Genomic DNA, 24,153 nt, shown 5'->3' with positions numbered 1-24,153 from the left:
AACTGGATATGGCATTATATATTGCATAAATTCCAATCATTAAGATGAAATTTATTATGTGAAAAATGTAAGAAAAATAAAGTAGCTTTTTCGAAATCTTTTCAGAACATTGAGTAAAATGTCTAAAAGATGGCATTGGTATTAACTGAACTTGATTATTATAAAGTTAGTAGATTTTTTTAAAACTTAATATAAGCCTTTTGTTTAAAAGTATGGAAGCCTACTTGCAGAAACAGCACCACCCTTAGGTCTTGTGTAGTTTGCAATCCAATTCCCTTGAGCAAGACTTAGGGGTACTTTGCACACTATGACATCGCAAGCCGATGCTTGCGATGCCGAGTGTGATAGTCCCCGCGTCTGTCACAGCAGCAATATCTTGTGATTGCTGCCGTAGCGAACATTATTGCTACGGCAGCTTCAAATGCACTCACCTGCCCTGCGACGTCGCTCTGGCCGGCGACCTGCCTCCTTCCTAAGGGGGTGGGTCGTGCGGCATCACAGCGATGTCACACGGCAGGCCGCCAATAGAAGGTGGAGATGAGCGGGATGTAAACATCCCACCAACCTCCTTCCTTCCGCATAGCCGGTGGAGGCAGGTAAGGAGATGTTCCTCGCTCCTGTGGCTTCACACAAAGCGATGTGTGCTGCCGCAGGAATGAGGAACAACATCGTATCTCCTATTGATGTGACATTATGAAAATGACCGACGCTACACAGATCACCGATTTACGATGCTTTTGCGATCGTTTATCGGCGCATCTAGGCTTTACACGTTGCGACGTCGTTACCGGTGCCGGATGTGCATCACTTTCGATTTGACCCCGACAATATCGCAGTAGCGATGTCGCAGCGTGCAAAGTACCCCTAAAAGATGGCATTGGTATTAACTGAACTTGATTATCATAAAGTTATTAGATTTTTTTAAAACTTAATATAAGCCTTTTGTTTAAAAATATGGAAGCCTACTTGCAGAAACAGCACCACCCTTGGGTCTTGTGTAGTTTGCAATCCAATTCACTTGAGCAAGACTTAAGGCCCTGTCACACACAGAGATTAAATCTGCGGCAGATCTGTGGTTGCAGTGAAATTGTGGACAATCAGTGCCAGGTTTGTGGCTGTGTACAAATGGAACAATATGTCCATGATTTCACTGCAACCACAGATCTGCCAAAGATTTATCTCTGTGTGTGACGGGGCCTTTAGGCCTCGCTCACATAAACGTATAACATTACTGAAGGCTATCCAATCTTTTATTGGATAGCCCATGAACAAATGTTATACTATGGGGCAGTGCCAGTCAGAGATGAGAGAACTTTGTCAAGGTACGGTTCGTGTTCATCGAACAGCTAGCCAAACATATCTGAACACCATTGAATTCCATGGGAGGCAAAATGTATGTGTTAGTAAGGGCTATTGAAGCTGATGTTAGCAAGGGATAGAGGAACTGCAAAAGAAAAAACATAAGTAATAAAGCAGGACAGTTATACTTAATGATTCTCCTGCATGGCTGTCACACTGTTTCCGGGGCTGCTCATTAATCCTCATACATACTTACTGCCTCACCTGCCCACCAGCAGTCCTGAAGTCTCTGGTTGCAACCAGATGGAGCCCCCCAACCTGTGTGACAGCATCTGTGATTGATTGGAATCACACATGCTGTTTGAATCCCCAATAGAGTGTAAAAATAAATAATTAAAAGAAATTGGCTAACGCTGGTTTCACATCAGCGTTTTCCTGCCGCACTTGCAGATCTGGCACAGGGGCAGTACAGTACATTAAAGTTCACTGGCAAGCTCCGGGCACATGCGGTCATGTGACCAGAGCTTGTGACAGCATGTGACCGGGGCTTGCCGCACTGTCTGTGAACTGTATTGTACTGTATTGCCCTTATGCCGGATCCGGCAGTGCGGCAGAATACTGCTGATGTGTTTGTGCCCTTAGGGTTCCTTATATATTGATACCTAGCACAGATAAAGCAGACGGCTTTAGGCTGCAGCCCCCAGCCATGTGTTTATTTGCCTGTGTGTCAAAATACGAGGGACCCCATGCAGATTTTTTTTTAAATTATTTAAAGATATAATTAAAAGAACTGGTGTGCAGTTGCCCCTAATTTTGAACCCAGCGAATAAAAAGCCAACAGCTGGGGACTGGTATTCTCAGGCTGGGGAGGCCCATGGTTATTGTGCCTTGCCAGCCTAAAAATAGCAGCCTGTAGTCACACAGAATTGCTGCATCCATTAGAAGTGATAATCCCTGCACTTTACCCGGCTCATCCTGGTTTTCCCTGGTGTGGTGTCAATCGGTGTAATATAAGTGGTTAATGACCGCTCACAGCTGCCCTAAGCAATGGATAAGTAGTGGGAGCCATCTATGAGCCTCCTCCCCATTATTAATCTGTAAGTGAAAACAAATAAGGACAAACACCGAATAAATCCTTTTTGTACCTTTGCTGGTTTTGTAAAATAGAGGGGATCACATGCTGATTTTTTTAATTGTTTGAACAAATAATTAAAAAAACGGCATAGGGTCCCTCATCTTTAAAAACCAGCCAAAAGATCGCAGACAACTGAGGCTAATATTGTTAAAGTGGGAATGGCCATGGTTATTTGGCGCTTTCAAGCCTAAATATTGCAGCCTGCAGTTTTCCTAAAGGTGGCACATCTATTAAATAGTACTGTGGGAACCTCAAGCTGTAATGGACTTAAAGTCACTGCTCACAGCTGTGGATCAATCAGTCCCTGTGATTGCAGTGGATGGACATGTTCTGTGCCAGCTCACTGGTACTGCAGAATATAGCAGAGCTGGGATAGTCATGGGACCTCATGTGGATTATGTCAGACCTGGGTGTTCTGGGGGTTATTAAAGGGGTAAATAAGGGTATGTTTTTTGAATTTTCTTTTAAAGAAAAGATTTTTTTGGTGTTTGTGGTTATTTCTGTTTACTTACAGATTAGTAATGGGGGGGTCTCATAGACGCCTTTCATTACTAATCTAGGGCTTAGTGGCAGCTGGGAGCTGTCATTAAGCCCTTATATTACCCCAATTGCCACTGCAGCAGAATAATCAGGATGGGCCGGGAATATCACATATAATGAATTTGACAATACTGGGCAGCTGCAGGCTGCTATTTTTAGGCTGGTGGGGCCCAATAACAATGGGTCTCCCCAGCCTGAGAATACCAGTACCTAATGGCTGGGTACAAAAATTAGGGGAAACTGCATTCTGTTTTTTTTTTTTAATTATTTCTTTAAATAATTTTAAAAAGCCAAATTTTGACACACAGCCAAAATATTGCGCACAACTGGGGCCTTCAGCCTGCAGCCGTCGGCTTTATCTATCTCTCTCTCTCTCTCTATATATATATATATAATAATAATTTATTCATTTATATAGCGCTATTAATTCCACAGCACTTACACATACATTGGCAACACTGTCCCCATTGGGGCTAACAATCTAGAGTCCCTATCTGTATGTCTTTGGAGTGTGGGAGGAAACCGGAGAACCCAGAGGAAACCCACGCAAACACGGGGAGAACATACAAACTCCTTGCAGATGGTGTCCTTGGTGGGAATTGAGCCCAAGACCCCAGCGCTGCAAGGCTATATATATATATATATATATACTATGGGGGACACTAGACAAATTTTATTTATTTTTACAATTCACTGAGGCAGACAGACAGCTACAGTGAGGGCCACCAACCAGAGACACCGGTAGTCTGGCTGTATCAATCACAGACGCTATTGCAGACGGTGGGCGGTGGAAGCAGTGCATATGCACAAGGGATAATTAGCGGCCATGGAAGTAATGTTGTAGCCATGCAGAGACTGGTACGTATGCCCTGCTATAACCATTTTTGCTTCATTTTTTTTACAGTAATTTCCCTGGCCAATCACAGCCATACCAATATTTGACATGGCTGTGATAGGGCCATAAGTGGATGGTTTTTGCAATACTGTAACTGCAAGCAGTTACTAAACAAGACCAATCTTTGCCGATTTTTGAGTAAATTGCTAGTGAATCCGAGCCCCAGCTAACCGAGTCAAGACTCATTCTCAATTTTAATTTGGCAATTTTTTTCAAACAAATTTGCTCATCTCTATTGCTGACTAGCGATTTTTTTTCCTCATGCCAATTTGGCATGTGATAAAAAATTGCAGCATGCTGAAATTTGCTGTGGCGGATGGCACACACTTATTCAGGTATATGGATGTGCATATGAGTACAGTCTGATTTACGCCGACATAGACAATGGTGAAAATTAAATTATTCACCCTCTCCTCACCTGTGCTCCGATTCTCACATCAAAGAGAATCAAAAAACAGTAAATGACACTCATCTCAAACTGTGATCAGAGGTGGAGCAGAGTGTCATTAGCATAATTAGGCCAACATTCTCAAATAAGAAGAGATGCTTAGGTGACCCCCCAACCTTAGCAGCATAATTTTCATACCCAAAAGTCTTCAAAGGTTTCTAGTCATCACATATTGATGACCTATGCTTAGGATAGGTCTTAAAAGTGACATTGGTTGTGGGTCTGACAAATGGCTCCACCAACATTCAGCAGTTATAAGCTTTGTTGGTGACCAGATGATAATATATTGAATAGAGATGAGAGAATCTAAAAATCAGTGTTCGGTATGGACTCAGATTTTTTTCAAGAAAACAAAGTTCGGGTTTGGAGTTTGCCTGCTTTACGAATGTAAACCACTCAATTAAGCATCACTTGGGTATGCACGGTGCTCTGTGCAAAGCAAGCAAGATCAGATGTAGTGTGCACCCAAAAAAAATGGAAAAAATGCTGCCATCCCCGGAAGTGTTCTGTTTATGGCTAGCTGCATGTGGGTGGAAACCCGAACTGCCAGTCAGTGACGTCAAATATATTCAAGTCAAGTCTTGGTCTAAAACTTTGAAAAAAATCTGCTGGACCAGCGGAAGCCGAACATTCACGGGTCTGCTCATCACTAATATTGAACAGAGGTACAATGTGCACCAACATTCAAATTGTGGTGGTTGTTGCTGGGTATTGCAGATCCCAACTGATCAGGGGTCTGCAATCCGCAAAAAGTCAAGGACACATCCATTTTTGTTGAATATTGGATCAAAATTAGCTACACAAGTCTGTGGGCATGATAAAATTATGGACATCACATGGAAGGCATCAATGGGCTGTCCGCATGCTATCCATGCTTAACACTGAAAGGGATAGGAGAAGCTTTGTAATTTTTTTTTCATATCTTAAAATTACTTATGAAAGACTGATGGTAAAAATTTACAAAATATCCAAACACTAATCAAATCTCAAACACTGAAGAAACGAAGGTCAATTCTTTACAAATGTGAACAATCACTAACGTCTCAATAGGGCCTTAAACTGGGAAGGATGCATCTATAAGGTAAAACTATTATCATGCATTTTCCATCATGTAATAATTATATAATGATAAATGATAAGGAGGTATAAGTTGTTTTATAATAACTTATAAGTTTTCTCATAGTAGGAAGGAGAGAATCTTAACATTGTTACCTGTCTTGTCAGAATTGCATAGTATTGTCTCCTTTTCGGCTCTCAGTCCAGGGCTAGGGCCATGCTTCATCCACATGGTGATAGTAAACTGGTCAGTTAGATTTTTTGGCACTATGTCATCTGGAATTTTCACTCCTTGTTTGCCATCAAATTTAAAGATCATGCCACTGTTGTCCATAGGCAGGCCAGCTGTCCAGTTGGTGGCAGCAGTAGGAGTTGGGAGTAAGTCAATGGCACCAGAAGAGGGTCCTAAATTAAAAAAAAACAACAAAAAAAAAAAACATGACATTTAGAATAGAGTATTGACCACTGAACAAAGACAATGAAAATAATGAAAATAATATTAGGCAATATTGATTTAACACCATCATCTCCAGCAGTGCATAACGGACAAAGGAAGTAATGTACGAAAACAAAAGGAGAAAACCTCCTGCCTTTTACAACTTCTAATCAGATAACATTTGTGGATGTATACAGATCAATTCTTTATTGCTCAAGCAGACGTTGGCAAAGTGCGGCCCTTTGGCTGTTCTGGTACAGCTGGGACAGCCTATTGGCTTTATACAGTGGCATCCTACACCATGAGATTGCCCCACACCCAGATTCTGTGGATCTGATAGGACGTCAGGCGTAATGACACTACTACATCCTGCCAGCTGTGCATTAGTGCACATGTAACGCCCTGACAAAATCAGGTTGTCACAGGAGACTGCATCCATCTTACACATGCAGGATTCCCTCCTCCTTGGCCTTCCAACACAACCCCACACACAGGTACATACACCAGCCACAAAAGCATAGTCACCCCCCAAGGACAATAGGGACACACCAGTGGGCAGGGCCAGGCAGATGGTGACGCCTACCTAGGGGTCCTGAGGTGTCAGGGGAGAGAACACATCAGTTAGTTGAGTGGAGGAGTTAAGTTTGGACAGTGAAAGTGAGAGGAGTGAAGTGGTAGTCGGGGGTTGTAGCTCCCAGACTACTGGACTATTTGAGCTGACTAGGTGGCAGACGGCAGAGCAGGGCCAGAGGCGATGGACATCCGGTCGCGGGAGACCCTAAGTCTACCGGGGCAGGGTTGTAACCCGCCGGTGCTGACAGTGGGAATCCGGTCCGGAGGCCATGCACAGTCGGGGTACCTGGACCCTAGGGCGAGGACAGCTTCGAGCACCTTTCCAACCAGCGGGGGACAAGATTCCAAGTCTTGTTCCACTAGCAGCCCAGAGAGAGTGAGACAGAAGCCCAACGTGGGGGAAAGGGCGTCTGCAAGTGTCTGCAAAAATCCCAAGGGGCAAATCTCGCGGACGACAGCTCCCACAGCAAAGACACCGGGAGTGGACCTTTCACGTTCTATGCAGACTAATCAACACACGAGACACCAAATTAGAGTGCAGGAAGAAGGGCCCCTGTTCTGTTCACCGGTGTGCGCGACCCGAGCACACCCATCTGGAGGCTACCGGTATCCGGTACTTGGTTTACTATCTGGATTCTGTGTGATTTCTTCAAGAACAGTGAGTACACCGGTATCATCCGGTCCAGCCTGCAGACTGTGTCCTAGCACTCTACTCCACCTACACCTGGGCCCCGGGACAACACCACCCCTACCCGTGGAGGGGATACCATCCTGCTGCTCTGCTCCATCAGCCCCGGGTGCCCCATACCAAGGCAGCGGTGGTGTCACCAACTATCACCGCAACCCATGGGTGGCATCACTGACAAACTCTCCACTGTAAATAACCCTTTTATTTAGCTGTGGGCAACGGGCTGCTGCTCGAGCCCTGGATTCGGCTGTCATTCAAGCTACAGCCATGATACCGGATTCGAGTGTCTCGAGTAGCCCCCCTGCTGTGGTCTGCGCCCCCGCCCCTGGCACACAGTGCAGACCGTAGCATGGAGGGAACAGAGTTAAGTGAGTAGCTATTGTTTTACATTATTCTACGAGGTTTGGGGGGACTAATACTGTGTAAAAGAGCGGTGTGGGGACATCATTATGTGCAGGAAGGCTGTGTGGGGATGTTACTACGCATGGAAGGCTGTGTGGTAACAATACAGTGTAGTGGTGCTGTGAGTGGACATCATGCTGAGTGAGGTACATTATGCTGTTAAAGAAGGCTGTATGGGTACATCATTTTGAGTGTGTGACTGTGTGGGGACATAATACTCTGTAAGGAGTCTGTGTGGAGACATCATTCTGATTGGAGGAGTGTGTGGGGACATCATTTATCATGATTCATGGGGGACAAAATACTAAGTAGGGGGGCTCTGTGGGGTTTTAATACTGTATAATGTGGTTGTGTAATGTTATCTTTCTGCCTAGGGAGCTTTGTGGGACATACTATTTAAAAGGGACATCTTACTGTATGAGGGCATGTGTGGATAGCATACTATGTGAGGGGATGAGGGGGCATCATATTATGTTGGGAGCTTCAAGACCAGTTTGATTTACAGCTTTCTACAAACTTTATAAAAATAAAAATATATGATTTTAATTAGCTGCTACAGGCACGAATATATGTTATAGCAAGGCCTACTGTAACATGAATTAATAGGAGGAGCAAGCCTGCATTCTTAATTCTACTCAATATTAAGTGATCAAAAATTAAAGTTTTCCACTACTCGGACAACTCCTTAGCAGTCAATATGTTTCCCCCTTGTAAAATAATAACACGTATATACTCCTCTCCGGTGCTGGTGCCATTCCTGTGGTGTCAGCACTGACTCTCCTGGAGCTCACATGATGTAATATATCCAATCAGCGGACACTTCACTGTCCCCTCCTTTGGATGTAATTGACATCTGGAGGAAGTAAGAGTTGCCGTTGCTCTTTCACTTCCTCTTGATGTCTGATTATTCCAAATGAGGGTAAAGAAAGCCGCTGATTCAGAAATGAGTTGTCTGAGTTGTCGTTTTAATATCAAAGAAAAGGCAAAATTAAGTATGGAGCTTCATTTGTCCCTCCATAAGGCTAAGTTCACATTTCCGTTGTTTTGCATGTGACTGATGCGTTGTACAACGGATGACAACGGTGACAAAGAAAAGAATTTCTTTGTTGGACTCCGTTGTGTGCAGGGGTCAGAGTTCGGGGGCGGAGCTGAGGACGTCAGTGCCATGGTCTGCGTGGCTGGGGACAGGTGAGTGAGTGAGTGTGTGTGTATGTATGTAAGTGTGTGTGTGTGTGTGTGTGTGTCTACATGCGTGTGTACATGCAGAGTGCGGGAGGGGGCGGAGCGCGAGGGGGCGGAGCCAAGCGGGGCCGTGGAGCTGAGGACGTCAATGCCGCGGGGACTGCAGGGCTGGGGACAAGTGAGTGAGTGTGAGTGTGTGTGAGTGTGTGTGTGTGAGTACACAAGCGGAGTGCGGGAGGGGGCGGAGCAGAGTGGTGAAGTGTCGGCCTCCTTGCACACTGTATCCAGGGTAAACATCGGGTATAAGCAAAGCACTTTTTGCTTGGTTACCCGATATTTATCTTGGATACCAGCTTAGCGCGGGCTCCCTGCACCCGTAACCACTGTAAATATCGGGTAACTAACCAAAGCGCATTGCTTGGTTACCCGATGTTTATCCTGGTTACGGGGGCGGGGAGCCAGAGAGCGCATGCGCAGCAAAATCCTACGGATCGCGCTGCTCAAAAAACGTTACATGCTCGTTGCTCCCGCCCGGCGGTCAGTTAAAAAACGACTAAAAAACGATATAGTATGTATTTTTGGCTTGCACTCATATATATATATTAGTGCTCACTTCAGTTATCCTATTCAGTTATATGTAGTTTTTTTTTCTGAATGTGAACACAGCTCCGCCCCTTTCGGCCATGTTTTTTCCATCTCCTATATAAGAAAGTCCTTAGTTACCCCTCTCCACCCATAGCAGTTTTTAATTGCAATGAGATGACACACAGTTAGGGTCACAGAGCTAGGGACCCCAATATAGAGATATACCTTGACGAGGTTTTGGGGCTCAGTTACATTGATCAATGCGATTGCTAAATATCTCTTTTTTCCTAATATTCATAGCAGGTATGCAATTCATTATTCACATGTTCAAATTAGCAAGTAGCATTTTTCATTGTATATTCCAATATTTTTCCATATGCTTGAAGCATTATACCATTATCTAAGTTTGATGTGCAGCCTTATTCTTATATATAGTATGTATTTTTGGCTTGCACTCATATATATATATTAGTGCTCACTTCAGTTATCCTATTCAGTTATATGTAGTTTTTTTTCTGAATGTGAACACAGCTCCGCCCCTTTCGGCCATGTTTTTTCCATCTCCTATATAAGAAAGTCCTTAGTTACCCCTCTCCACCCATAGCAGTTTTTAATTGCAATGAGATGACACACAGTTAGGGTCACAGAGCTAGGGACCCCAATATAGAGATATACCTTGACGAGGTTTTGGGGCTCAGTTACATTGATCAATGCGATTGCTAAATATCTCTTTTTTCCTAATATTCATAGCAGGTATGCAATTCATTATTCACATGTTCAAATTAGCAAGTAGCATTTTTCATTGTATATTCCAATATTTTTCCATATGCTTGAAGCATTATACCATTATCTAAGTTTGATGTGCAGCCTTATTCTTATATATAGTATGTATTTTTGGCTTGCACTCATATATATATATTAGTGCTCACTTCAGTTATCCTATTCAGTTAAAAAACGACTGACCGCGATGCAGCGGATGCAACGCAGCATCATCAGTCACAATCCGTCACTAATAGAAGCTTATGGGGAAAAACAGGATTCCTGCAAAATATTTTACAGGATACCGTAATTCCTCAAGGCGACTGATTGTGACTGATGCAAAACAACTGAAGTGTGAACTTAGCCTAAAGGCCCTGTCACACACAGAGATAAATCTGCGGCAGATCTGTGGTTGCAGTGAAATTGTGGACAATCAGTGCCAGGTTTGTGGCTGTGTACAAATGGAACAATATGTCCATGATTTCACTGCAACCACAGATCTGCCAAAGATTTATCTCTGTGTGTGACGGGGCATTTATTTGCTTTCCCCAAACCTAGAGTCCCAGACATAAGGTGCACTAGACAGAAGGAAGGCTGAAAAGTTAGAGCTAATTTTTCTCTCTTGTAGTCTGATGTTAAGGCTTGGCCAGAGCCAGACATCTCTGACTTATTACTACCTTCCCAAAGGAAACAGTTTTTTAGTTGTCTGATTCCCCAGTGCAGTGGAAGGCATACTATTGATTCAATGAGTGTAGATGCATGGGGGCCCAAGAGCAGGTAGGATTGTGCATTGTAATGGGCCATTGGGCCCATTGATAGCACACAGAGATCAAGAACTTTTTACTCACATGTCCCCGGTGCTGCTGTCTCTGGTGCTGATGATTAAAAATGAAAAGAAAGTATTTTTTTTTTTACAAATACATTTGAGGGGTAGTCCAATAATCTCAAACTCATCTCTGGTTCCAGTGACTCTGGAGCCTGCTCTAGTGATGCTCGTGTGATGATGTTGTTGTTACTTCACTCTCACTACCATTAGATGAAACTGACACCCGGAAGAGGAAATAGCTCCTGCTCCTCTCTGACTTCCTCTGTATATCAGTTATTCCTGCAGGAAGTGAGAGGCAAACAGCCGCTGATTGGCTGCTGGTCTCACATGACATAAGAACAATAACTGAGCTCTGGGAGAGCAGGTGTCGATGTCACTGGAATGAAGGTTAGTATAGACTGTTGTTGGTTTAAATGGTGGAATCTAGCAATGGAGGAGAGGTTGTCTAAGTAGTGGACACCCCCTTTTACATGAAAACTTGATTTAAACAATATGATTTTTCCTGATGACACAATAACCTTTGAACTCTCCAATTAGGCCAACAGTTGTGTTTTATAGAATTATGGTACATATTTTTTAGCAGTTTTCTAATGACCATTGTGTGTCCTATAGTTCAAACAACATAGCACTCTCATATTTGTTAAAACTACTTCGCACATGCTCCAGCATGATAAAAAACCCCTCATACAGTCCATAAAAAATGAACTATTTTACACAACTGTAAAACTGGCATTGTACACAAATCAAAAGACCCGGCTAACCACTAGGTCTCCTGACCTGAGCTAACTGTTTCATAGGCATATATGATTTAGTTAGCTCAGGTTTGGTAGTACAGAATTGGATTAAGGATATGCTTACATTTGTGTATAAATTGGATGGATGATGTTTTATCCTATTGCACTCACTCCAATGTTAATCCCTTCACCTCCCAGCCTGTTTTCACCTTCATGACCAGGCCATTTTTTTCAATTGTGACAGGTTATAACTAGAGATGAGCGAACCGATCCCGGTTCGGCTCGAGGTCGGTTCGTCGAACGGAGGTCCCGTTCGAGTTCGGTTCGTCGAACGTTCGACGAACCGAACTCGAACCGCATAGGAAACAATGGCAGGCATTCACAAACACATAAAAACACCTGGAAAACACCCTCAAAGGTGTCCAAAAGATGACAAACAACTCACAACACAACACAAACACATGGGAAAGTGACAAGGACATATACTCATGCGAAAATAAAAGAGCTGGACAAGGAAAAAGAGGAGGACACACAGATATAGGCATGGCACGCCCTAATAAAATCATGTAAAACACTGCAAGGTGACTCCAAGCGGAGTCTCCCTTTTTTCCAAAAATTGGGCCACACACACACCCACCCCTTCAGTGGCAGCAGCTGTGCCCCAGTTGTACACTTCACAGCTAGGTTTGCATCAAGCACATTCAAAAATACGCCAAAATTAACCGTCCACAGGATGACACCGGGGTAGGTACCAAAGTCTTTCCTGATCCCAGCTCTGTTCATCTTGGATCATTTTTAAAAAACACAGCAATCAAGGGTTACTCCAAGCGGAGTCTCCCTTTTTTTCCAAAAATTGGGCCCCACACACACCCACCCATTCAGTGGCAGCAGTTGTGCCCCAGTTGTACACTTCACAGCTAGATTTGCATCAAGCACATTCAAAAATACGCCATCCTTAACCGTCCCCAGGATGACACCGGGGTAGGTAGCAAAGTCTTTCCTGATCCCAGCTCTGTTCATCTTGGCTCCTTTTAAAAAACACAGCAATCAAGGGTTACTCCAAGCGGAGTCTCCCTTTTTTTCCAAAAATTGGGCCACACACACACCCACCCCTTCAGTGGCAGCAGTTGTGCCCCAGTTGTACACTTCACAGCTACATTTGCATCAAGCACATTTAAAAATACGCCATAATTTACCGTCCCCAGGATGACACCGGGGTAGGTAGCAAAGTCTTTGCTGAACCATGACTTGTTCATCTTGGCTCCTTTTTAAAAACACAGCAAGCAAGGGTTGCTCCAAGCGGAGTCTCCCTTTTTTTCCAAAAATTGGGCCCCACACACACCCACCCATTCAGTGGCAGCAGTTGTGCCCCAGTTGTACACTTCACAGCTAGATTTGCATCAAGCACATTCAAAAATACGCCATCCTTAACCGTCCCCAGGATGACACCGGAGTAGGTAGCAAAGTCTTTCCTGATCCCAGCTCTGTTCATCTTGGATCATTTTTAAAAAACACAGCAAGCAAGGGTTACTCCAAGCGGAGTCTCCCTTTTTTCCAAAAATTGGGCCACACAGACACCCCATCAGTGGCAGCACTTGTGCCCTAGTTGCAAACAGGATGTTTTGATTTGCATCAAGCACATTCCAAATCCACAAGCATTTACTCTCCCCAGGATGACACAGGGGTAGTAAATTCCTTGTGGATCCATGACTTGTTCATTTTGATGAACGTCAGTCTGCCACATTGTCACTGGACAGACGCGTGCGCTTATCTGTCAGCACACACCCAGCAGCACTGAAGTGAAGACACGTTCAGAGACAACGCTGGCAGCTGGACACGACAAAATCTCCAAGGCGGAAGTTGAGAGCTCTGGCCATTTTTCAAGATTTGAAGCCCAAAATGAGCAAGGCATGGCATCGATGTTCATTTGGAGATACTCCTGTATCATCCTCTTCAGCCGTTGACTATGTGTCAGACTTGTTGTCTCTGGTGGCCTTGCAAAGGATGGTCTAAAAAAATTATGAAAAGATTCCATAAAATTGCTGTTACCAGCACCAGATACGGTGCTACTGGTACGGGTAGACTGTTGAAGATGACGAGACCGTCTCATGTTTGTCAAGTTACAACTGGGAGATTCACTCCCTGCACCTGCACGGTTGTTTGGTGGAAAAGCCGAGCTAAGATCGAGTAACAGCTTCTGCTGATACTCCTGCATACGTGCGTCCCTTTCTATGGCTGGAATTATGTCACAAAATTTGGACTTGTACCGGGGATCTAATAGTGTGGCAAGCCAGTAGTCATCATCACTTCTAATTTTGACAATACGAGGGTCATGTTGGAGGTAGTGCAGCAAGAAGGCGCTCATGTGTCTTGTGCAGCCATGCGGACCAAGTCCACGCTGTGTTTGTGGCATAGAGGTGCTAACCGTTCTTTCTTCCTCTGACATCTCCCACCAACCTCTTTCAACTGAAATTTGACCAAGGTCTCCCTCATCCGCTGAGTCTTCCATGTCCATGGACAGTTCGTCCTCCATTTCTTCATGTTCTCCTGCACCTTCCTCAACATCTCGCCTGCTACCATGCGCCCTTGTTGATCCCTGTCCCCCATGGTCCCAAGCCTGCCGCCTTGGTGATGATGAACGTCTGGACCTTGGTGATGTTGTTGTGTCTTGCGCATATGAATCCTCCTGTAGTTCCTCCCCTTCCTGTTGTCTCACCCCCTGACTCCGAATAGTGTTTAGCGTGTGCTCCAGCATGTAAATGACTGGAATTGTCATGCTGATAAAGGCATTGTCAGCGCTAAACATATTCGTCGCCATGTCGAAACTCTGCAGAAGGGTGCATAGGTCCTTGATCTGAGACCACTCCATCAGGGTGATCAGCCCCACCTCTGCATCTCGTTGGCCCAGGCTATACGTCATGACGTATTGCACCAGGGCTCGACGGTGCTGCCACAGTCGCTGTAACATGTGGAGAGTCGAATTCCAGTGTGTCGGCACATCGCATTTCAGGCGATGAACCGGCAGGCCGAAAGACTTCTGGAGCGATGCAAGTCGCTCAGCTGTGGCGGTTGAACGGCGGAAGTGAGCAGACAGTTTTCGTGCCCTGGTCAGAAGGCCATCTAGGCCGGGATAGTGTGTTAAGAATTGCTGGACAACAAGGTTCAACACGTGAGCCATACAAGGCACGTGTGTCACCTTGCCCAGGCTAAGAGCCGCACCCAGGTTTGCAGCATTGTCGCACACGGCCTTACCAGGCTGCAGGTTGAGTGGAGACAACCATTTATTAAACTCGGACCGCAGAGCTGACCACAACTCCTCAGCTGTGTGACTCTTATTCCCAAGACATGTCAAGCTAAAGACCGCCTGATGCCGTTGCGCTCTGCTGCCAGCATAGTAATGAGGGGTGCATGATTCCTTCTGCGCAGTGAGAACGCTGGTGGCCTGACCAGGCAGGCTTGGGGCGGAGGTGGAGGACCCAGATGAGGTGGAGGAGGCAGAAGCAGTGGCGGAACTTGGACAGACAGAGGATTGACACACAAGTCGTGGGGACGGCAAGACTTGTGCAGCAGACCCTTCACCATCTATCACCATAGTTACCCAGTGCCCAGTCAGCGACATGTAACGTCCCTGTCCATGCTTACTGGTCCAAGTATCGGTGGTGAAATACACCCGTTCACACACAGAGTTTCTCAAGGAAGCGGTGATGTTGTGTGCGACATGCTGGTGTAGCGCGGGCACACCTTTCTTAGAGAAGTAGTGGCGACTGGGCATCTGGTACTGGGGCACAGCGACAGACATAAGGTCTCCAAAATCCTGTGTGTCCACCAGGCGGAAAGGCAGCATTTCGGTAGCCAAGAGCTTACAGAGGGATAAAGTCAACCTCTTAGCTTTGTCATGGGTCGCAGGAAATGGCCTTTTATTTGTCCACATCTGAGGGACAGAGATCTGGCTGCTGTGTGTAGATGGTGTTGAGTAGGGTGTCCCTGGAAAAATGCAGCTTTGTGAGGAAAGTGCAGGCGGAGACATGATGTCGCCTTCATCCAACGTTGGTGCTATCGATGTCTGAGAGAGCTGTACACACGCACTTGTTTCCCCTTCCAAACCAACTGACGACCTAACAAGCAAACTGCCTGTTGCGGTTACAGTGGTGGAAGTTGTGCGTGGAAAACCAGGTGTGACAGCTGTCCCCACAGTCCTAGAAGATGAAGAGTGCGCGGATGCACTGGAAGGGGCAGGCAGTGGATGGTTCGCTCCGCTAGGCTGCATTGCAGCACGGTGAGCTTCCCACCGGGACATATGATATTTATTCATGTGACGATTTATGGAAGAAGTTGTCAAACTGCTGAGGTTTTGACCTCTACTAAGAGAACCATGACAAATTTTACAGATCACATAATTTGGGCGATCTTTTGCTATGTCAAAAAAGGACCAGGCTAGGCAAGGCTTAGAGGGCATGCGACCTGTTGATCCACCCCGACTAGTGCTCAGAGGCACACTGGTGGCTGAGGATGCAGTTGTTGATGTGCTACCAGTACTCCGACTCTGTCCAGGAAGGCGCAAGGTAACTTCGTCGTCAGTTGCATCCTCCTCCACCGTCTGTGTTGACCTCCTCGAGGGCCTGACTGTGGGTTGACAGTAGGTGGGATCTAGAACTTCCTCATCAATTGTTGTGTTTGCACTCCCCTCACCCTCAGACCGAGCCTCTTCTTGCCCTGACCGAATATTTAAGTTGTCATCCCAATCTGGTATCTGCGTCTCATCGTCATCAGTATGTTCCTCATTGTCTATAACAACAGTTGTTACAGTTTGTGAAAAAGGGTCAACATTATGCTCAGAAACTTGGTCCTCACGGGCTGAATCAGAGTCACAAAGGTTCTGGGCATCACTGCAGACCATTTCCTGTTCTGTACTCACTGTAGCTTGGGAGCAGACCTCTGATTTCCAGGCTATAGTGTGACTGAACAGCTCTGCAGACTCAGCCATCTCAGTTCCAACATACTGTGCAGGGCGGATGGAGACTTCAGAGCTGGGAGAAAGCAAGTTTGATTGGGATGACAACTCAGAGGACTGGTGTTTTTGGATGCGGTAGTTAAGGTGGCGGAGAGGGCACTTGTTGGACCACTTGAGATCCATTCAAGCATTTTCCTTTTTTGGCCATCATCTACCTTTGTTCCAGTTGTCCGTGTCCGTAAAAAAAGGGAGCACATCAGATTGTCCACGGTAAGTAGTAGACATCTTACTTTTGCTGGTAGATGGTCTATCTTCAACAGATGTTAATGGTGCTTTGCCACCTTCCCCACGGACAAACCCTTTTTTTCCTTTTCCAACACGCCTCTTACCCTTTCCACCAGCATCTGTCATTTTGCCACTCATTTTGATTGCGACAAGATTGTGCACCTAAAATGTGGTAGTAAAAATTGAGAGGTGGTGTAGATTGCAGCGGTGGTCTATCTTTATTAACAGCAGAATAAACAACAATAATTATCACTGACAATGCAACTACGGCCCTTAAACTGGCAGCAGTGTTTGCTAGTATAATGGCTTAGTAACAATGAGTTTGAGTGTGCAATGCAGGCAGAGGTGCTGCACATAGATTTGCACTAGTGGGACTATACAGAAGTCCAATAGCCACGTTTAGGATGCCACTAGGTTCAATCAGTGTTTGCTAGTATAATGGCTTAGTAACAATGAGTTTGAGTGTGCAATGCAGGCAGAGGTGCTGCAAATATCTTTGCCCTAGTGGGACTATACAGAAGTCCAATAGCCACGTTAAGGATGCCACTAAGTTCACTCAGTGTTTGCTAGTATAATGGCTTAGTAACAATGAGTTTGAGTGTGCAATGCAGGCAGAGGTGCTGCAAATATCTTTGCACTAGTGGGACTATACAGAAGTCCAATAGCCACGTTTAGGATGCCACTAGGTTCAATCAGTGTTTGCTAGTATAATGGCTTAGTAACAATGAGTTTGAGTGTGCAATGCAGGCAGACGTGCTGCAAATATCTGTGCACTACTGGGGCAATACAGCAGTCCAACAGCCACGTTAAGGATGCCACTAAGTTCACTTAGTGTTTGCTAGTATAATGGCTTAGTAACAATGAGTTGGAGTGTGCAAAGAACAGGAGGGTACAGTGGCAGGGTTGTGGGTCTCTGGGTAGAGGAATGGAAGCCTGCCTTTCTATCCCTCCTAATGGGGAAATGCAGCGAGGAAATCCCTGACCTTAGCTACACAGACGCTGTCATCTTGTGTAGCTGTTAAACTCTGTTTTCAGGACCTGTCACCTATGGCTCTGACCCTGCCGGTATGAGCCCTTAAAAGGACTGATAGAAAGTGCTATCCCTAAGCTGTCCAGCGCTGTGTATGGAGCGCATACAGCAGTATCGGCGATAGGACTCAGGACGGAGCTGCGCCAGTGATGTCTGACACCAAGGACGCAGAAGGCAGATAATGGCGTGCTGGAGGAAAATGTCCGTTTTTATAATGCAGGGACATGTGACATGGACATCCTATCACACATGCCGTTGCTTCTCTGGCTAAAAGTCCACTTAGCTGTGTGTGTGTCTGTGATTGGCTGACATGCTGGCCCTCCCCACTACACGCGCGCGCTTAGGGAAGGAAGACAAGGAAAAAAAAAATGGCGATCGCCATTATCCAAACAGCAGTGATCTGAATGCGCTGTTCCCGCACACTATACACTGAAATGTCATAATAGTGTGAGTCACAGAGTGACTTACACTATTACAGCGGAAAGCCAGCTAGGAATTAGCTGGTCTTTTTGCTGCTAGAACCGTTCTCGAACGTATCTAGAACTATCGAGCTTTTGCAAAAAGCTCGAGTTCTAGTTCGATCTAGAACAGCCCCCAAAATCACTCGAGCCTCGAACTGGAGAACCACGAACCTAGAACCGCGCTCAACTCTAGTTATAACTCTGGAACACTTGCACAGATCCCAGTCATTCTGAGAATGTTTTTTTTTTTTTTTTTTAAGACATATTCTACTTATTGATAATGGTAAAATTAGAATACTTTTTGCGTTACTTGTGAAAATATTGTAAATTTGACCACAATTTTGAACATTTCGCAATTTTCAAACTTTGATTTTTTTATGCTCTTATACCAGAGAGTTACAGTTAGGTCCAGAAATATTTGGATAGTGACACAATTTTCGCAAGTTGGGCTCTGCATGCCACCACATTGGATTTGAAATGAAATCTCTACAACAGAATTCAAGTGCAGATTGTAACGTTTAATTTGAAGGTTTGAACAAAAATATCTGATAGAAATTGTAGGAATTGTACACATTTCTTTACAAACACTCCACATTTTAGGAGGTCAAAAGTAATTGGACAAATAAACCAAACCCAAACAAAATATTTTTATTTTCAATATTTTGTTGCGAATCCTTTGGAGGCAATCACTGCCTTAAGTCTGGAACCCATGGACATCACCAAACGCTGGGTTTCCTCCTTCTTAATGCTTTGCCAGGCCTTTACAGCCGCAGCATTCAGGTCTTGCTTGTTTGTGGGTCTTTCCGTCTTAAGTCTGGATTTGAGCAAGTGAAATGCATGCTCAATTGGGTTAAGATCTGGTGATTGACTTGGCCATTGCAGAATGTTCCACTTCTTTGCACTCATGAACTCCTGGGTAGCTTTGGCTGTATGCTTGGAGTCATTGTCCATATGTACTATGAAGCGCCGTCCGATCAACTTTGCGGCATTTGGCTGAATCTGGGCTGAAAGTATATCCCAGTACACTTCAGAATTCATCCGGCTACTCTTGTCTGCTGTTATGTCATCAATAAACACAAGTGACCCAGTGCCATTGAAAGCCATGCATGCCCATGCCATCACGTTGCCTCCACCATGTTTTACAGAGGATGTGGTGTGCCTTGGATCATGTGCCGTTCCCTTTCTTCTCCAAACTGTTTTCTTCCCATCATTCTGGTACAGGTTGATCTTTGTCTCATCTGTCCATAGAATACTTTTCCAGAACTGAGCTGGCTTCATGAGGTGTTTTTCAGCAAATTTAACTCTGGCCTGTCTATTTTTGGAATTGATTAATGGTTTGCATCTAGATGTGAACCCTTTGTATTTACTTTCATGGAGTCTTCTCTTTACTGTTGACTTAGAGACAGATACACCTACTTCACTGAGAGTGTTCTGGACTTCAGTTGATGTTGTGAACGGGTTCTTCTTCACTAAAGAAAGTATGCGGCGATCATCCACCACTGTTGTCATCCGTGGACGCCCAGGCCTTTTTGAGTTCCCAAGCTCACCAGTCAATTCCTTTTTTCTCAGAATGTACCCGACTGTTGATTTTGCTACTCCAAGCATGTCTGCTATCTCTCTGATGGATTTTTTCTTTTTTTTCAGCCTCAGGATGTTCTGCTTCACCTCAATTGAGAGTTCCTTAGACCGCATGTTGTCTGGTCACAGCAACAGCTTCCAAATGCAAAACCACACACCTGTAATCAACCTCAGACCTTTTAACTACTTCATTGATTACAGGTTAACGAGGGAGACGCCTTCAGAGTTAATTGCAGCCCTTAGAGTCCCTTGTCCAATTACTTTTGGTCCCTTGAAAAAGAGGAGGCTATGCATTACAGAGCTATGATTCCTAAACCCTTTCTCTGATTTGGATGTGAAAACTCTCATATTGCAGCTGGGAGTGTGCTCTTTCAGCCCATATTATATATATATATAATTGTATTTCTGAACATGTTTTTGTAAACAGCTAAAATAACAAAACTTGTGTCACTGTCCAAATATTTCTGGACCTAACTGTATGTCACACAAAATAGTTAATAAAAAAGATTCCCACATGTCTATTTTACATCAGCCCAATTTTTGAAATATCAATTTTTTTGGAAGGAAGTTAGAAGGGTTCAAAGATTATCAGCAATTTCTCATTTTCCAACAAAATTAGCAAAACCATTTTTTGGGACCACATCACATTTGAAGTGACTTTCAGATGCCTAAAGCCCGCTTTACACGCTGCAATGTATCTTACAATGCGTCGGCGGGGTCACGTCGTAAGTGACGCACATCCGGCATCGTAAGGTACATTGCAGTGTGTGACAGGTACGTGCGATTGCGATTGAACGTTAAACGTTCATCGCATACACATCGTACCTGTCTCTAGAATTGCACGTCAGATTGTTCATTCTACCCGGGGTAGCACACATTGCAGTGTGTGACACCCCGGGAACAATGAACAGATCTTACCAGCGTCCTGCGGCTCCCGGCCCACAATGCGGAAGCTAGGAGGTAGGCGGGATGTTTACATTCCGCTTAGCTCCACCCCTCCGCTTCTATTGGCCGGCTGCCATGTGACGTCGCTGTGACGCCGAACGTCCCTCCCACTCCAGGAAGTGGACGTTCGCCGCCCACAGCGAGGTCGTATGGACGGGTAAGTACGTGTGACGGGGGTTACTCGTATGTGCGGCATGTTCAACAAATTGAACGTGCCACACATATGATTGGGGCGTTGCAAATCGCATACGAAATCGTATGCGAAATTGCAACATGTAAAGCAGGCTTTAGTGACAGAAAATACCCAAAAGTGACACCATTCTAAAAACTACACTCCTCAAACAGCTCAAAACCACATTCAATAAGTTTATTAACCCTTAGGTGTTTCACAAGAACTAAAACAATGTGGGAGGAAAAAATAAAAAATTAACTTTTTTCCACTAAAATGTTACTTTAGTTTTGAAATTTCACAGGAGGAACAAGAGAGATTGCACCATACAATGTTGTGCAATTTCTGCTGAGTATGCTAATAACTGATATGTTGTGGAATTTTACTTCAAATGGAAGAAGCGCTATTTGAATTTTGGAGGGCAAAATTGTCTGGAATGCATAACGGATGCCATGTTGCATTTGGAGACCCCGTGATATGCCTTACTGTAGAGCTCCTCCATAAGTAATCCCATTTTAAAAATTAAACTCCTCAAGAAATTTATCTAGATGGTTGGTAAGCACCTTGAAACCTCAGGTGCTTAACAGAATTTTATAATATTGAGCCATAAAAATAAAAAAACACATTTTTGAATGTGGCTTTAACCCCAAATATTTCACTTTCACAAGGGTAACAGAATACAGTGTACTGTAGTATTTTGTTTGCAATTTTTCCTGAGTACCCTATACCACATATGTTTGGGCTCGGAAGGGAAGGAGCATCATTTGAATTTTAGAGCACAATATTGTCTGGAATTGATAGATTTACACAGAGTTTTACGCAAAAGTCGCCGACTGTCATGGCGGCATCCGACGCTGTTGATATTGCAGATTTTGACACTCCTCATGATGATTTCTCTGGTCTTTCTGAGCTATATGGCAGACTGTGTGCTCATTCATAGATAGGCTAGCAAGAGTTAAGCTCTACTAGCCTGTTTTTTAGGCTTTTGGGATCACTTGTTGTAAGGAAACCTATCACATCTGCTCCTCTCATACTTAGGTTTTAGGAGATCTTCCTCGCACATTAACTATAGTTTCTTCTGTGTTGGTCTGTGTGCTGTGGTGTACCAGATTTGCTGAAAAGGGTAGCCTGTGCTTGGTGTTGTTGTGTTTACCTTTCGCCTTATTGTTTCTACCCTGCTTTAGTTTTCCTCCTAATCTCTTATTTCATATATTTCTGTGTGTGCATGCTGTGAGACAGAGTTTTAGTTTCTCCTTTTTGTTTATTTATGTGGGTTAAATCACACTCCTGTCCCAGCATCCCTGGGAGAGGTGGAAAGGGTATAAGGTCAGGGCTGGTCAGGAGCTGGGCCAGGCAAGAGACTCAGGCAACTCCACCATTAGGGGTAGCTCTAAGAATACGCATAGCGCAGGGCCCCCTAGTCTGAAGGTCAGCTTAGAGTCACCAGTTATCCCCATAGAAATGTGTGACAGATAGCGGATGCCATGACGCATTTGGAAAGCCCCTGATGTGCCTAAACAGTAGAACTTGTGACGACATGGACTCTTTCAGTGCCTAGCATGGGTTAATTTTCTTAAAATTCAGCCAGACATGATATCTTGTTTATAAATGAGGGATAAGCCTCTCATTATTTCTACAAGACTCTTAGGAGCCCAGATATTGTTCCCACAGAACATCATTTATCTGGTCACAAAGTGGCCATCTCCCCTGCTGGGGGCCAGCGCTTGAATATCCCTCTGGCATGAATGCAGTTGGACTGGGGAACTGACCAAGAAGAGTTTGAAGTGGGGCTCATGGACGGCCTCCCCACCCCTGTTATATTGGGAAATGACCTAGGATAAGGACTATCCAGCCAGTTTGTCACCGCTATCACCTGCAGCTAAGCCAATCACCATCCTGGTGCAGGTCTTTCTACCAACCCATCCGAGGAGAACCTGCCTTCTCAATCTTCAGCCTCCTCATCAGAGTCAACGATTGTGAGTACATCAGACCCAACTGTGGTCATTGACTGGGGGGAGATAGATCATAAGGAATTAAGGGAAGCCCAACTGACAGACCTCACCCTAGAGCTTATCTGTAGTGCGGCCGCCCAACCTGGGGGAGGAAATCAGGGGGAGGTATATAGATGGAGAAAAAGGCCTCTTATGTCAGGATTCTGCCCAGAAAAAACCTGGCCCCATGTACATCAGCTTGTGGTACCCCAGCAATACCGACCCCAACTATTGCGTTTAGCTCATGACGGTCCTGTGGCTGGTCACATGTGGGTCAAAAAGACCCGGGCCCGCCTGTTGCGCAGTTTTTTCTGGCCAAAGGTCACTCAAGAAGTGCAAAAATACAGAGCCTCTTGCCCAGTGTGTCAACATATGGGGGGAGCCCCATGTTGTACCCCATTCCAACCCATGCCCTTGATAGGAGAACCATTCCAGAGAGTTGCTATTCATCTAGTAGGCCCCTTAGCCATCCCCAGCCACAGTGGAAAAGATTCATCCTCACCCTGGTAGACTTTGGCACCCGCTACCCAGAAGCCGTTGCCTTATCCTCCATAGATGCAAAGCATGTGGCTCAAGCTCTACTGGACATCTTTACCTGGGTAGGGTTCCCACAGGAAGTATTGACTGACCAGGAGGCACAGTTCCAGAGAGAACAGATTTTGACCCTGTGGGAGAAACATGGAGTCTGCCCCATGCGCACTGCCCCCTACCATCTTGAAACAAATGGATTGTGTGAACGCTTCAACGGAATGCTTAAGCAGCTCATTAGCTGTTATGTAGAGTCCGAGGTGGCACTGGGAGAAAAACCTGCAAGCAGCTCCTTTTTGCTTACCGGGGGGTGCCACAGGACTCTACTGGTTTCTCACCCTTCGAACTGCTGTACGGCCGAAAGGTACGAGGGCCCCTAGAGCTGGTACCAGAGAGTTGGGAGGGCACCTTCGCCACAAAAGAGGTTCCCATACTGGACTATGTTCAAAGGTTTAGGGAAAGTATGAGGCACCTCATGGCATTAGCCCATGGGAATTTAGAAGTGGCTCAGGAAAGGCAAAAACGATGTTACAACCGCACTGCCCAACCCCGAGAATTTGCCTGTGGACAGAAGGTCCTAGTACCAGTACCGGCATGGAAAAACAAGCTGCAAGCCATGTGGGCGGGTCCATTCACCATTACTAAGAAATGTGGCAA

At 45.1% G+C, this 24,153-nt stretch overlaps 1 protein-coding gene across 1 annotated transcript in view; it reads right to left on the bottom strand.

Annotated features, from left to right (window-relative positions):
* The window catches only part of CLSTN2 (calsyntenin 2), a 1,533,789-nt gene that overhangs the window by 299,271 nt on the left and 1,210,365 nt on the right, over positions 1 to 24,153 (bottom strand). Inside the window, exon 7 of the mRNA XM_075338625.1 lies at positions 5,530 to 5,778. Within this exon, the coding sequence (XP_075194740.1) occupies positions 5,530 to 5,778 (249 nt within the window). The remainder of the gene's footprint in view (positions 1 to 5,529; positions 5,779 to 24,153) is intronic.

The sequence above is a fragment of the Anomaloglossus baeobatrachus genome, chromosome 3, assembly GCF_048569485.1.
Source record: "Anomaloglossus baeobatrachus isolate aAnoBae1 chromosome 3, aAnoBae1.hap1, whole genome shotgun sequence".
Lineage (NCBI taxonomy): Eukaryota > Metazoa > Chordata > Amphibia > Anura > Aromobatidae > Anomaloglossus > Anomaloglossus baeobatrachus.
The sequence above is the reverse complement of the archived record's forward strand: the minus strand, read 5'-3'. Positions and strand labels throughout refer to the sequence as shown.